General features: G+C 42.7%; 1 protein-coding gene across 1 annotated transcript in view; it reads right to left on the bottom strand.

Annotated features, from left to right (window-relative positions):
- BEND2 (BEN domain containing 2) overlaps positions 1-13,463 on the bottom strand; it is a 63,026-nt gene that overhangs the window by 32,403 nt on the left and 17,160 nt on the right. The window contains exons 4-5 of the mRNA XM_082246764.1: positions 10,898-10,972; positions 6,856-6,957 (exon numbers count right to left, since the gene is read on the bottom strand). Coding sequence (XP_082102890.1) covers positions 6,856-6,957; positions 10,898-10,972 — 177 coding nt within the window. The remainder of the gene's footprint in view (positions 1-6,855; positions 6,958-10,897; positions 10,973-13,463) is intronic.

Genomic DNA, 13,463 nt, shown 5'->3' with positions numbered 1-13,463 from the left:
GTGGACAACTTTTATACAAGCGTGCCACTATTTAGTCACCTGCTCGAATTACAAATTGGCGCATGTGGCACCGTGCGACCTAATCGCCGGGGCTTCCCCCAACGGCTTGTAGATTCCCGTCTTAGTCGGGGGGCGAGAGCCTGCTTGAAAACGGACAAATTGCTTGCGGTGAAGTGGAAGGATACACGGGATGTTTATGTTCTGTCCTCCCTTCACGCAGACACGACAATCCAAATCACTACGGCAACTGGCGTTGTGGAGAAACCCCTCTGTGTCCACGAATATAACCTTAACATGGGAGGGGTGGACCTTAACGACCAGATTTTGGCGCCGTATTTAGTTGCCCGTAAAGCCAGACGCTGGTACAAAAAAGTGTCTGTTTATTTATTCCAATTGGCGATGCTGAACGCCTTTGTCCTATACAAGGCGTCAGGACGAACTGGATCTTTCCGGGAATTCCAGGAAGAGATCATCCTTGCCTACCTGTACCCAGGAGGCATGCCTGCCCAACTTCCCCTTCCAGATGCAGTGAGCCGGCTGCATGAGAGGCATTTTCCTTATGCCCTCCCGAGTACCCCTACCCAAAGATGGCCCCAAAGAAGATGTCGTGTCTGTCGCAGGCGCGGATTTAGGCGTGACACCCGTTATTATTGTCCCAAATGTCCTGACCAACCTGGTCTCTGCATCGGGGAATGTTTTGAGCGCTACCATACACTAGTGGAGTATTAGTGTAGGGTACAGCACGACACAGTGTAGGGCACACAAACACAGGGTCTCGAAGGATGTTGGATGTCCATCGACATTTTGAGAGACCCAAGCTGGAAGAGAAGATCGCAGAAGATCGCAGTCCCAAATCAAGACATGAAGAAACAGTTAGAAAGAAAAATAAAAGGATCCAAAAACTGTTGTTGTGTCAGTCATTTTATATGTCCTTCTACTCTTCTTACTGTACATTTAAATGTCCTTTGTTTGTTTTTTCATTCTTTTGTGACCTGTTTCTCCTGCAGGTACTCGTCGGCTACCACGCATTGATTTTATATATTCTGACACAAACAGTGTTTGCGCTCAGCATATATGGATACCTTTGCTGATAGCAGCTGTGGTGATTTTCTGATTTCAGCACTGCAGTTAAAATCCTATTTTGGTATACGTGGATAGCGCCGTGTATACCCATCATTAAATTCAGTGGGTGGTTGTTTGGGCGGTTAATGATGAGAATCCAAAAACTTTTGTTGTTGTCAGTCATTTTATATGTCCTACTCTTCCTAATGTACTTTTTTTTAATGTACTTTGTTTTTTCATTCTTTTGTGACCTGTTTCTCTTGCAGGTACTTGTCGGCTACCACGCATTGATTTTATATATTCTGACACAAACAGTGTTTGCGCTCAGCATATATGGATACCTTTGCTGATAGCAGCTGTGGTGATTTTCTGATTTCAGCACTGCAGTTAAAATCCTATTTTGGTATACGTGGATAGCGCCGTGTATACCCATCATTAAATTCAGTGGGTGGTTGTTTGGGCGGTTAATGATGAGTAATACTACGCATTATTCTTGTGCTGATTTCTGATAGGTTCTCTTTTTTTCCGTTCAGCCCACAGGCTGCATGAAAAAAAAAAAAAACCTATATGCCAAACAAGGACTAGCAATGTACTGGTACGTTGCTGGACTTTGAGTGGTTATACCAGGATGATGCCTGCAGATTTAGGCATCATCTTGGTATCGTTTTTTACAGCCAGTGGTCGGCTTACATGTAAAAGCAATCCTAGCAGGTAATTGGCCGCTAGACTGCTTTTACATGCAGTGGGAGGGGCCTCCCCCCCCCCACCGCCGCCTTCCGCAGCCTTCCGTGGTTTTTCTCGGGCTCTCCTGTCCCACCGGTTAACCCGAGAGTGCAGCCGGTGGTTCAGTTATCTAACCATAGAGCTAATTGAAGATTAGAATGGCTCCAATCATCTCTATGGCCTAAGATGCCGGAGGCTACGAGCATTTCATGACTTCTTTTTCGCCAGAAATAAACAGGGCCATTGGGAAATTGGGAAAGTATTTTATCACACCAATTTTGGCGTGGTCAGAAGCATTAAGGTCAGAGGAGAGATCTAGAGTATAAAAGACCCCAATTTTTAAAAAAAAGAGTACCTGTCACTACCGATTGCTATCATAGGGGATATCTAAATTCACTGTGATAGCAATAAAAATGATTTAAAAAAAAAAAAAATTAAAGGAAAGGTGTCAAAATAACATAAAAGAGCAAAAAAAAAAAAATCGAGCTCCGCCCCCTTTCCCCCGTGCTTGCGCGCAATGGCACACGCAAGCGTTGGTCTAGTGTCATATGTAAACCGCAATTTCAGCATGCATGTGAGGTATCGCCGCGATCGCCAGATCGAGTGCAGTAATTCTTGCAGTAGACCTCCTCTGTAAGTCTAAAGTGGTAACCTGTAGAGACTTTTAAAGGTTTTTAAAAATGTACGTACGTTTTTGCCGCTGCGCAGGTGTGCGCAATTTTTAAAGCATGTCATGTCAGGTGTCTATGAACTCGGCATAAGATCATCTTTTAAATTTTACCAAACAAATTGGAATTATATAGTGTATTTGTGCAATAAATTTAAAAAAAATGTATTTTTTTCGCAAAAATTGCGTTTGGAAAATCTGTGCGCAAATACCGTGTGACAAAAAAAATTGCAACATCCACCATTTTATTCTATAGGGCCTCTGCTTTAAAGAAATATATAATGTTTGGGGGTTCAAAGTAATTTTCTAGTAAAAAAAAAATATTTTTTCATGTAAACAAAAAGGCACAGAAAAGGCTTGGTTTTCAAGTGGTTAGAAGAGTGGGTGATGTGTGGCTAAGATTGAGCGTAAAATGCCGGGACTGTTCAAACACCCCCCAAATGACCCCTTTTTGAAAAGTAGACACCCAAAGCTATTTGCTGAGAGGCATGGTGAGTCCATGGAATATTTTATATTTTGCTACAAGTGTCGGGAAAATTATTATTTCTTTTTTTTTTTGTTGTTTTTTTACAGAAAGTTGTCACTAAATGATATATTGCTCACACATGCCATGTGTATATGTGAAATGACACCCCAAAATACATTCTGCTGCTTATCCTGAGTACAGGGATACCCCATGTGTGAAACTTTTTTGCAGTCTAGCCGAGTACAGGTCCCCGAAAACCAGTCCCCACTTTCAGGCTTTCCAAAGGCGTAAATTGTTGATTTCACTCCTGACTACCTATCACAGTTTCGGAGGCCCTAAAATTCCAAGATAGCACAAAACCCCCCCAAATGACCCCATTTTGGAAAGTAGACACCCCAAGCTGTTTGCTGAGAGGCATGGTGAGTCCATGGAATATTTTATATTTTGCCACAAGTTCCGGGAAATATATATATATATATATATATATTTTTTTTTTTTTACACAAAGCTGTCAGTAAATGATATATTGCTCACACATGCCATGGGTATATGTGAAATGACACCCCAAAATACATTCTGCTGCTTCTCCTGAGTACAGGGATACCCCATGTGTGAGACTTTTTTGCAGTCTAGCCGAGTACAGGACCCCGAAATCCAACCTCCACTTTCAGGCTTTCCAAGGGCGTAAATTGTTGATTTCACTCCTGACTACCTATCACAGTTTCGGAGGCCCTAAAATTCTAAGATAGCACAAAACCCCCCCAAATGACCCCATTTTGAAAAGTAGACACCCCAAGCTGTTTGCTGAGAGGCATGGTGAGTCCATGGAATATTTTATATTTTACCACAAGTTCCGGGAAATATATATATATATATATATATTTTTTTTTTTTTTACACAAAGCTGTCAGTAAATGATATATTGCTCACACATGCCACGGGTATATGTGAAATGACACCCCAAAATACATTCTGCTGCTTCTCCTGAGTACAGGGATACCCCATGTGTGAGACTTTTTTGCAGTCTAGCCGAGTACAGGACCCCGAAATCCAACCTCCACTTTCAGGCTTTCCAAGGGCGTAAATTGTTGATTTCACTCCTGACTACCTATCACAGTTTCGGAGGCCCTAAAATTCTAAGATAGCACAAAACCCCCCCAAATGACCCCATTTTGGAAAGTAGACACCCCAAGCTGTTTGCTGAGAGGCATGGTGAGTCCATGGAATATTTTATATTTTACCACAAGTTCCGGGAAATATATATATATATATATATATATATATATTTTTTTTTTTTTTTTACACAAAGCTGTCAGTAAATGATATATTGCTCACACATGCCACGGGTATATGTGAAATGACACCCCAATGTACATTCTGCTGCTTCTCCTGAGTACAGGGATACCCCATGTGTGAGACTTTTTTGCAGTCTAGCCGAGTACAGGACCCCGAAAACCAACCTCCACTTTCAGGCTTTCCAAGGGCGTAAATTGTTGATTTCACTCCTGACTACCTATCACAGTTTCGGAGGCCCTAAAATTCCAAGATAGCACAAAACCCCCCCAAATGACCCCATTTTGGAAAGTAGACACCCTGAGCTATTTGCAGAGAGGCATGTTGAGTGTTTTGCAGATCTCACTTTTTGTCACAAAGTTTTGGAAATTGAAAAAAGAGGAAAAAAAATGCATTTTCCTGTTTTTTCTTCATTTTCCAAAAAAAATGAGAGCTGCAAAATACTCACCATGCCTCTCAGCAAATAGATTGGAGTGTCTACTTTGCAAAATGGGGTCATTTGGGGGGGTTTTGTGCCATCTTGGCCTTTTATGGACTTCAAAAGTGTGATAGGTAGTAAGGAGTGAGATCAACAATTTACGCCCTTAGAAAGCCAGAAGGTGCAGATTGGTTTTCCGGGTCCTGTACGCGGCTAGACTGCAAAAAAGTCTCACACATGGGGTATCCTTGTACTCAGGAGAAGCAGCAGAATGTATTTTGGGGTGTCATTTCACATATACCCATGGCATGTGTGAGCAATATATCATTTACTGACAACTTTGTGTAAAAAAAAAAAAAAATATATATATATATATATATATATATATTTCCCGGAACTTGTGGCAAAATATAAAATATTCCATGGACTCACCATGCCTCTCAGCAAATAGCTTGGGGTGTCTACTTTGCAAAATGGGGTCATTTGGGGGGGTTTTGTGCTATTTTGGAATTTTAGGGCCTCCGAAACTGCGACAGGTAGTGCAGAGGTGACATGAACAATTTACGCCATTAGAAAACCTGAGAGTGTTGATTGGTTTTCGCGGTCCTGTACACAGCTAGGCTCCCAAAAAGTCTCACACATGGGGCATCCCCATACTCAGGAGAAGTGGCAGAATGTATTTTGGGGTGTCATTCCACATATACCCATGTCATGTGTGAGAAATTTATCTTTTAGTGACAACGTTGTGTAAAAAAAAAAAATTAAAAAAAAAAATTGTAATTTTCCCGAAACTTGTGGCAAAATATAAAATATTCCATGGACTCACCATGCCTCTCAGCAAACAGCTTGGGGTGTCTACTTTCCAAAATGGGGTCATTTGGGGGGGTTTTGTGGTATCTTGACATTTCAGGGCCTCCAAAACCGTTATAGGTAGTGAGAAAATGCAATGAAAAATGTACGCCCTTTGAAATTCTGATGGTGGTGATTTGTTTTCCGGCTCCCGTACACAGCTACGCTCCCAAAAAGTCTCACATATGTGGTATCCCTGTACTCAGGAGAAGCAGCAGAATATATTTTGGGGTGTAATTACACATATACCCATGGCATGTGTGAGCAATATATCATTTCAATGACAACTTTGTGTAAAAAAAAAAAAAAAAAATTATTTTTGTCATTTTTCAAACACCTGTGACAAAAAAATAAAATATTCAATGAGCTCAACATGCCCCTCAGAACATTCCTTAGGATGTCTACTTTCCAAAAAGTGGTAGTTTGGGGGGGTTTTGTACTGCCCCGCCATTTTAGCACTTCATGAAATGAGATAGGCAGTCAGAAATTAAAGCTTCGTAAATTTCAGTATTTACACCATAGTTTGTAGACGCTATAACTTTTGCGCAAACCAATAAAAATACGCTCATTGATTTTTTTTTTGTCAAAGACATGTAGCTAAATATATTTTGGCCAAAAAAAATGACATAAATTGAGTATATTGGATATTTTTTAAAAGACAAAGTTGAAAATGTCATTTTTTTGCAAAATTTTCGCTCTTTTTTTATTAATATCGCAAAAAATAAAAAGCGCAGAGGTGATCAAATACCACCAAAAGAAAGCTCTGTTTGTGGGAAAAAAAGGACGTAAATTTCGTTTAGGTACTGCATTGCATGACCGCGCAATTATCAGTTAAAGTCACGAAGTGCCAAGTTGAAAAAAGGGGTCTGGACCTTTAGCAGCCAAATCCTCCGGGGCTTAAGTGGTTAAAAACCAGATACTTACCAATCTAAGGGGTCGAGCACTATCTTGCCACAGCTAATCCTTCAGTTCACCATTTTGGATTTGGAAGCCAGCTATGACTTCCTGATAAATCACAGCAGGCTCTCCACTGTGCAAGCATATCCTTAGATATGTGACATTTCCAAGGAGGCTGTGGGTAGGGAGGAGAGTGGAACAAGCAACATAGGTGAAGATTAAGGAAATAGGAGAAGGTACCAACATACAACAGTATTTGTTACCCCCCACAGAAAAAAAAAAACAATTAGCATCTCAATTATGGGTTTGGGGAGAGAGAGAATGAGCAGTACTTTACTTTTTGAGTGAAGTTCGATTTAATGTAATGCTTTCAATTTGAAAATTCTAAAAAAAATAAGCAAAATCTAAGCTAAAATCATAGTACTCAACAAGCTATATGAAACATCAACTAATATGTATACTAGCATGTATTTGTGACTCACGGGTTTTAAGTGTGATTTTATCTGAGCATGGTGCAGCTCAGAGACTTTCCTCTGGAGAAGATCCATCTTCTTGTCTAGTTTCTGAACTATGTCATACATTGCCTAAAAGGACACAATGCCATTAGAAGTTAGTATACATTTCCAGCTCCAAATATCTAAATAACACTAAAGAATTATTCATGTTTTACATTTTGATATTTTAAACCCATTTGTTTTCTATGTATATTTTGTATCTATGGAGCTCAACCATTACAACTGGAGGTCACCTGAAAAAACTATATATATATATATATATATATATATATATATATATATATAGGCCAGCTGCATTTGCTTATTGCATTGGAGAATATTTATAAAACATTTTCAGAGATACAGCATGTACAATGAAAGTGTACTACACATGTCTGACTGGAAGACAAGCACTCTCTATGTGGGTTTAAACTCACTAGTAGCTAAGCAAGCAGACTAACTTATTGCGGTATAATACAGCTCTCCTTCTAGTGTCGGATCCTGCAATCATGATTTAGTGCAAATTGGAAATAATGGGATTTTTGCCTTACCGTAAATTCCATTTCTCTGATGTTCACTGACAGACACAGCTCCTGATTCTTCTTAACCATTGGGTTATACTGCCCCCTACAGGAGTAGGACACTAGGTAGGAAAAAGCTTGACTATGCCTATGGGCAGTCCCAGGGGGTATACACCCACACTCAGCTATAGGCACTCAGTTTTGTTACAAGCAGTGATAGAAGAAACCCAACTCCAGAGGGGTGGGTGCTCTGTCCGTCAATGAACATCAGAAAAATTGATTTTACGGTAAGTCAAAAATCCTATTTTCTCTTTCGTTCATTGATGGACACAGCTCCTGATTCTTCTTAACCATTGGGACGTCCCAAAGCAGTGTCAAACATAAGGGGTGGGAAAACAGCAGAAACAAATTCCCAAGGCTAACCATAGCCAACCAGGTAACATGGAGCTCAACCATAACAACTGGAGCTCACCTGAAAAAAACAATACATCCTTAAAGAGGACCAGGTATGCTAAACAGCAGCCTGCAAAACCTTGCGGCCAAAAGAAGCATCCCCAGATGCCAACACATCCACTTTATAAAACTTTGTAAAAGTGTGCACAGACAACCATATGGCCGCCTTGCAAACCTGCATCACTGATGCCTGATGACGGAAGGCCCAGGAGGCACTTAGTAGCACCGAATAGAGTGCGCCTTAACAGGGAAAGGAGGAACCTGACCCCTAACTGAATAGGCCTGAATCACTGTCTGTCTGATCCATCTGGAAATGGTCGGACCAGAAGCGACCAACCCTTAGTACAAACAGTCAGTCTAACTTCCTAAAAGACTCCGTAGCTGCCAGGTACACCCTGATTGCCTGAACCACATCCAGGGAATGCAGAGCAATTTCCTTAGGATGTTTAGGCCTGGGACATAGGGAAGGCAACACAATGTCTATATTCAAATGGAAATCAGAGATGACCTTTTGAAGGAACAACGGACAGGGACGAAGAACCCCCTTGGCTCTGTAAACCAACAGGTAAGGTGAATGACAAGACAACGCCGCCGGCTCCGACACCCTGCGCGCAGAAGTAATAGCCACCAAATAGGACAGCGTAAGCAGGGGCACCTCCCGATATTTTCGAAGGGAGATTCCTGGAAAACTGACAACACCAATTTGAGGACCCACGGCAGTAATGGAGACCACACTGGAGGAACCCCCCCCCCACCTTGGAGGAAAGCAAAGATCTGAGCTACGAAAAAGGAGCGAGGGAGAACCCCAAAAGACTCACACCATGCAACGTACGTCTTCCAAGTATGATGGTAGATCTTCCTAGAAGTAGTTGAACTTTCGACAGCGTAGGAATCACAGATTCAGACCAATTCAGGCCCTTGGGACAGCAAATCTTCCCTGAGAGGAAGTTTCCAAGGAGCATTGGCGACCAGCCGTACCAGATCGGCGCAAGACCAGCGAGGCCAGTCTGTAGCTACTAGAAAGACTGGAATCGCTTGCTGCCTTGATCCTGCACAGAAGTCTTGGCAGAAGCTTGAGAGGGTAAAAGGCATAAATCAGAGGATACTGACACTATGGAGCCCCTAATGCGTCTGCGGCATCGGCCAGAGGATCCCGAGACCATGCTACAAACCTCTGCACCTTCCATGGAATGTGTACAGCAGAGAGGGTTGGAACGGTTGTTCTGCCCACCTTAGAATACCGACGACTTCTCGATCTGCCAGGACACTTCTTGTGTCCCCATGGTGATTGACATAGGCCACGGCTGTGGCATCGTCCAATTGAATTAGTACCGGACACCCCTGAAGACGAATTGTCCAATGATCCAGACAAAATCTGATCGTTCGAGGTTCCAGTACATTGATCGGCAGTCTTGCCTCTTCCTGAGTCCAGACCCCCTGAGCACAAGCTGTGCCGAGGACGCCTCCCCACCCGGACAGACTGGCATCCGTGGTGACAACTGTCCAGTACAGGGGGGGAAGGATTTCCCTGTTGAAGTACTGGAGAACAAAGCCACCTCTAGAGACTGTGGATTCTTTTCTTATGATACCAGAATCTCTTTTTGCAAAGATCTCGTGTGGAACTGTGCAAACAGAACTGCCTCGAAGGTAGACACCATCAGGCCCAGCACCCGTATGTAAGCCCGGAGGAATAACCATCTGCTGGACAACAGGAGCTGAATTGCCTCCTACAATTTCTGGAGTTTTTCCAGAGGAAGCAAGACTCTGGCTGAGGCCGAATCCACCCAGATAGTCCAGTTTTGTGGACAAAACCAAAGCAGACTTCTGAAGGTTCAGAATCCAACCGAACTTGCACAATAATCGCAGAGCAATCTCTAAGGTGTCCATCAGAGCAGTCAGAGACTCTGCTCGCAGAAGAAGATTGTCCAGGTACCCTAGTACCATCATCCCCCGCTGATGCAACAATGCTAGCACAAAAGGCCAACACTTGTAAAGATCCGAGGAGCGGAGACGAGACCAGAAGGTAAACGCCAGAAACTGATAATGCTCCTCGCCTATGCCAAAGCGGAGGAAGCGTTGGTGACCGACACATATTGGAATGTGAATGTAGGCGTCCTTGATGTCGATAGAAGTGAGAAAATCCCCCAGATGTAGAGATGCCACTACCGTGCGAATGGACTCCATTCGGAACTTCTGTACCTAAACAAAGCAGTTTAGCGCCTTGAGGTCTAGAATTAGACGTACCCTGCCTTCCTTCCAGGAATCTGTAAACAGGTTTGAGTAAAACCCCTGAAAACATTCCGAAGCTGGAACCGTGACAATCACCCCATGAAGTAAGAAGTCTTGCACTGCCCCAAAGTGACCCCCTAAGCAAACTGGGGACAAGTGCAGGTTGTAAGGGTAGAGCCTTTCCAGAGGAAAAGATCGAAACTCGATCTTGTAGCTGGACCGAATGACTTTGTGGACCTGTACCAGAGAGGTCCACGGATCAGGAAATAAGTGAAGATATCCACCTACCCCAGATACGGGTGAGGGTGGCCCTTCATGCAGAGGAAGCCTTGTCCGCAGATCTGGAAGAGCCCCCCGTGGCTTGCCAGACCAGGTCCTCTTGGAACCTCCTCACAGGAACAAAATAACAAAGAGATAGGAAAAAATCCATTTAAAAAGGAAAAAAATTGCCAGGACTCCTGACTAGGCAGAAAATAGTGCATATAGCTGAGTGTGGGTGTATACCCCTGGGACTGCCCATAGGCGTAGTCAAGCTTTTTCCTGCCTATTGTTCTACTCCTGTAGGGGACAGTATAACCCAATGGTCAAGAAGAATCAGGAGCTGTGTCCATTAATGAACGAAAGAGAAATGCAATTTTACACGCGTGTGAGTGCCATTCAGAATGAATGGCAGCCCCATGAGTTTTCACAGAGCAGTGCATTTTTAGTGGAGGTGGTGCAGGAATTGCTGCGATTCCCACAGCCACACGTAAAAGTGTGAACCTAGCCTTACTGTACATTTTAGAATTTAGATTAAATTCAAACGTGCAAGTGAATGGTTTCTGTACCTGGCAGTAGTACAATACATCGGTGAGTGAAGGCTGCTGATCCCCAGAATAGGATATATCTGACTTGACACTTCCCTGTTGCCAAAAATATAAATAAATTTATTAGTAAAGTGACATCTTTGTAGCCTAAAGTGAACCTTTGGCCTTCTAATTGGTAGCAATCTGCCAGCAGTGCTTTAATGAAGACATCTCCAAGTGCACATTTCTCATAGGTGTGACCTGCCCCTTCAGGCTCACCTTGTCTCTGGACAGTAACATAACCCTATTACTCTGCAGCCAACAGAGAGATGTGAACACAGCATGAGAGACGTGGTTGTTGTTTCCAGTAATAAAGCACTCATGACTTGAGCAAAAGTAGAGTGTGTCCATGCACTGGGAGATGCCTGCCATATTGTTCAGGATTACTACTGATTAGAAGGCTACAGTTACAGTATGCTTTAGAGAAACGTTAATAAATATTGCTTCAAGGAGAAATATGGGCTTTCAAAAAGCAAACATCCATACTCACCTCCACTTTCAAAGCATTGACAGCTTTCCAATGCCGACTCTAACACTGAGAACTGAACAATCACATGGCCGCTGATCACTGGAGCAGGAAAACACAGTAGGCTCTGTCTCTCAGACGGGCACTGGAAGGTGAAGCCAGTGGTCAATCAGGCAGCAAGGTGAATCCCAACAATATTGTTGGAATCTTTAATGAGCCTGACACAGCTATGTCCTGTCAGCTAACAGCGAAAAATAACCTAAGCTGACTCTGGGCCACAGGAGTACAAAAGTAAATGTACTTTGTGACTCACAAGTGACGCATTGCAATGCTTCTCTTTTAACCGCTTGCCGACTGCTCACAGTATATTTACTGCGGCAGTCAGCCCCTCACAGGCAAAGCGACGTTAATTAACGTCACTAGCTTGGGAGGGTCTAGGGAGCGAGCGCGCGCCGCCGGAGGCGCGCTCCCGCGCGGTCACGGACCCCCCTGCGCGTGTGACCGGCGGACCCGATGTCCGCCGGTCACTCGGCGATCGTCGGGGGAGAGGGAGAAAGTCAGGCGGCTTGTGTAAACAAGCCACCTGTCATTCTCCTCGGTGTAAAAACACTGATCACTCGGTTCTACTATGTAGAACCGTTGATCAGTGTCCTTACACCTCAAGTCACAGCCAATCACAGTAAGAATCACGCCCCTAGGGACACACACAGCCCCTCCCTCTCAAATAAAGTTAACCCCTTCGCTACCAGTGTATTTTTACAGTAGCAGTGCATATTTATAGCACTGATTACTGTAGAAATGTCACTGGTAACCCCAAAAGTGTCAAAAATGTCAGTCAAGGCTCCGATCTGTCCACCGCAATGTCGCAGTACCGCAAAAAAAAAAAAGAGAAATCGCAGATCGCCCCCATTACGCGTTAAAAAAAAAACACCAAAAATGACAAAAAACTTTCCCTTTGTTAATAAACGCGATAACTTTTGCGCAAACCAAAAAAATTACGCTTTTTGCAATTTTTTTTACCAAACATAGGTAGCATAACACAAATTGGCCGAAAATGTTAAAACATTTTGATTTTTACATTTTTTTGGGGGGGAATTTCATATAAAAAAATGTGAAAAATATTGTTATTTTTGAAAAATTTACGCTCTTTTTTTGTTTATAGCGCAAAAAGTAAAAAGCGCACAGGTGATCAAATACCACCAAAAGAAAGCTCTGTTTGTGGGAAAAAAAGGACTTCAAATTTGTTTAGGTACAGCGTCGCACGACCGCGCAATTGTCCATTAAAGTCACGCAGTGCCGAATCGCAAAATACCCCCTGGTCGTTTAGCAGCCAAATCCTCCGGGGCTTAAGTGGTTAAAGTCCAATTGAATGTTCAGTTTAAATCAGTTAAATACATTCCAGGTGCATCAAAACAAAAGAGTGCAAAGCCTTACAGTTCATTTTCTTTAGCAAGCCACCTCAGTCTGAGTAGGAAAGCCTGTCTCTGCCAGCATGCTGCAGAGAAGTACCATTGCTCTCTGTGTTAGCAGGAAGTATAGGTTTTGCTGATTGCAGAGCTGTAGGTCTGACTCAACAGGGGATGTACTAACTAGACCTTTGCAGAGAAAACACTGCTTCCACACAGACAGCAGCACACAGGCAGGGTATGCAACCCTTTCTACTTGCCCATTATTAATTAGGGAAATTTTTTTTTTTTTTTTTTTTTAGAAGAAAACTTACTTCAATATGTCGCCCTTTCACACTTTATCAAAACAAGATCTTCCTTTCACATTGCAAGGTCATCACCTCTCTTAGGTGTATGTCCCCATTGGTGAGGTTTTCCCATACTGTACTATGATTTACGGTCTAGAAATTTACAGTTCTTGGACTTGTCCTTTAACCAATTAAGTGCTAGCCTGTATATACCTTTTTCTGTGCAGGCCCTTTTTCAGTGCGGTGATAGCTTGACTGATAATTACTCGCACAACACTATACCCAAATGAATGTTATATAATTTTTGAAACAGATATAGCTTTCTTTTGTGGCAATGTTTTATGTTTTACAATAAAAGAAAAAAAAAAAAAAACAGAATATTTTTGAAA

The sequence above is a fragment of the Pelophylax lessonae genome (genome assembly GCF_965119305.1).
Source record: "Pelophylax lessonae genome assembly, chromosome: 2".
Lineage (NCBI taxonomy): Eukaryota > Metazoa > Chordata > Amphibia > Anura > Ranidae > Pelophylax > Pelophylax lessonae.
Note: the sequence above shows the minus strand (reverse complement) of the source record. Positions and strands in the feature narration are given on the sequence as shown.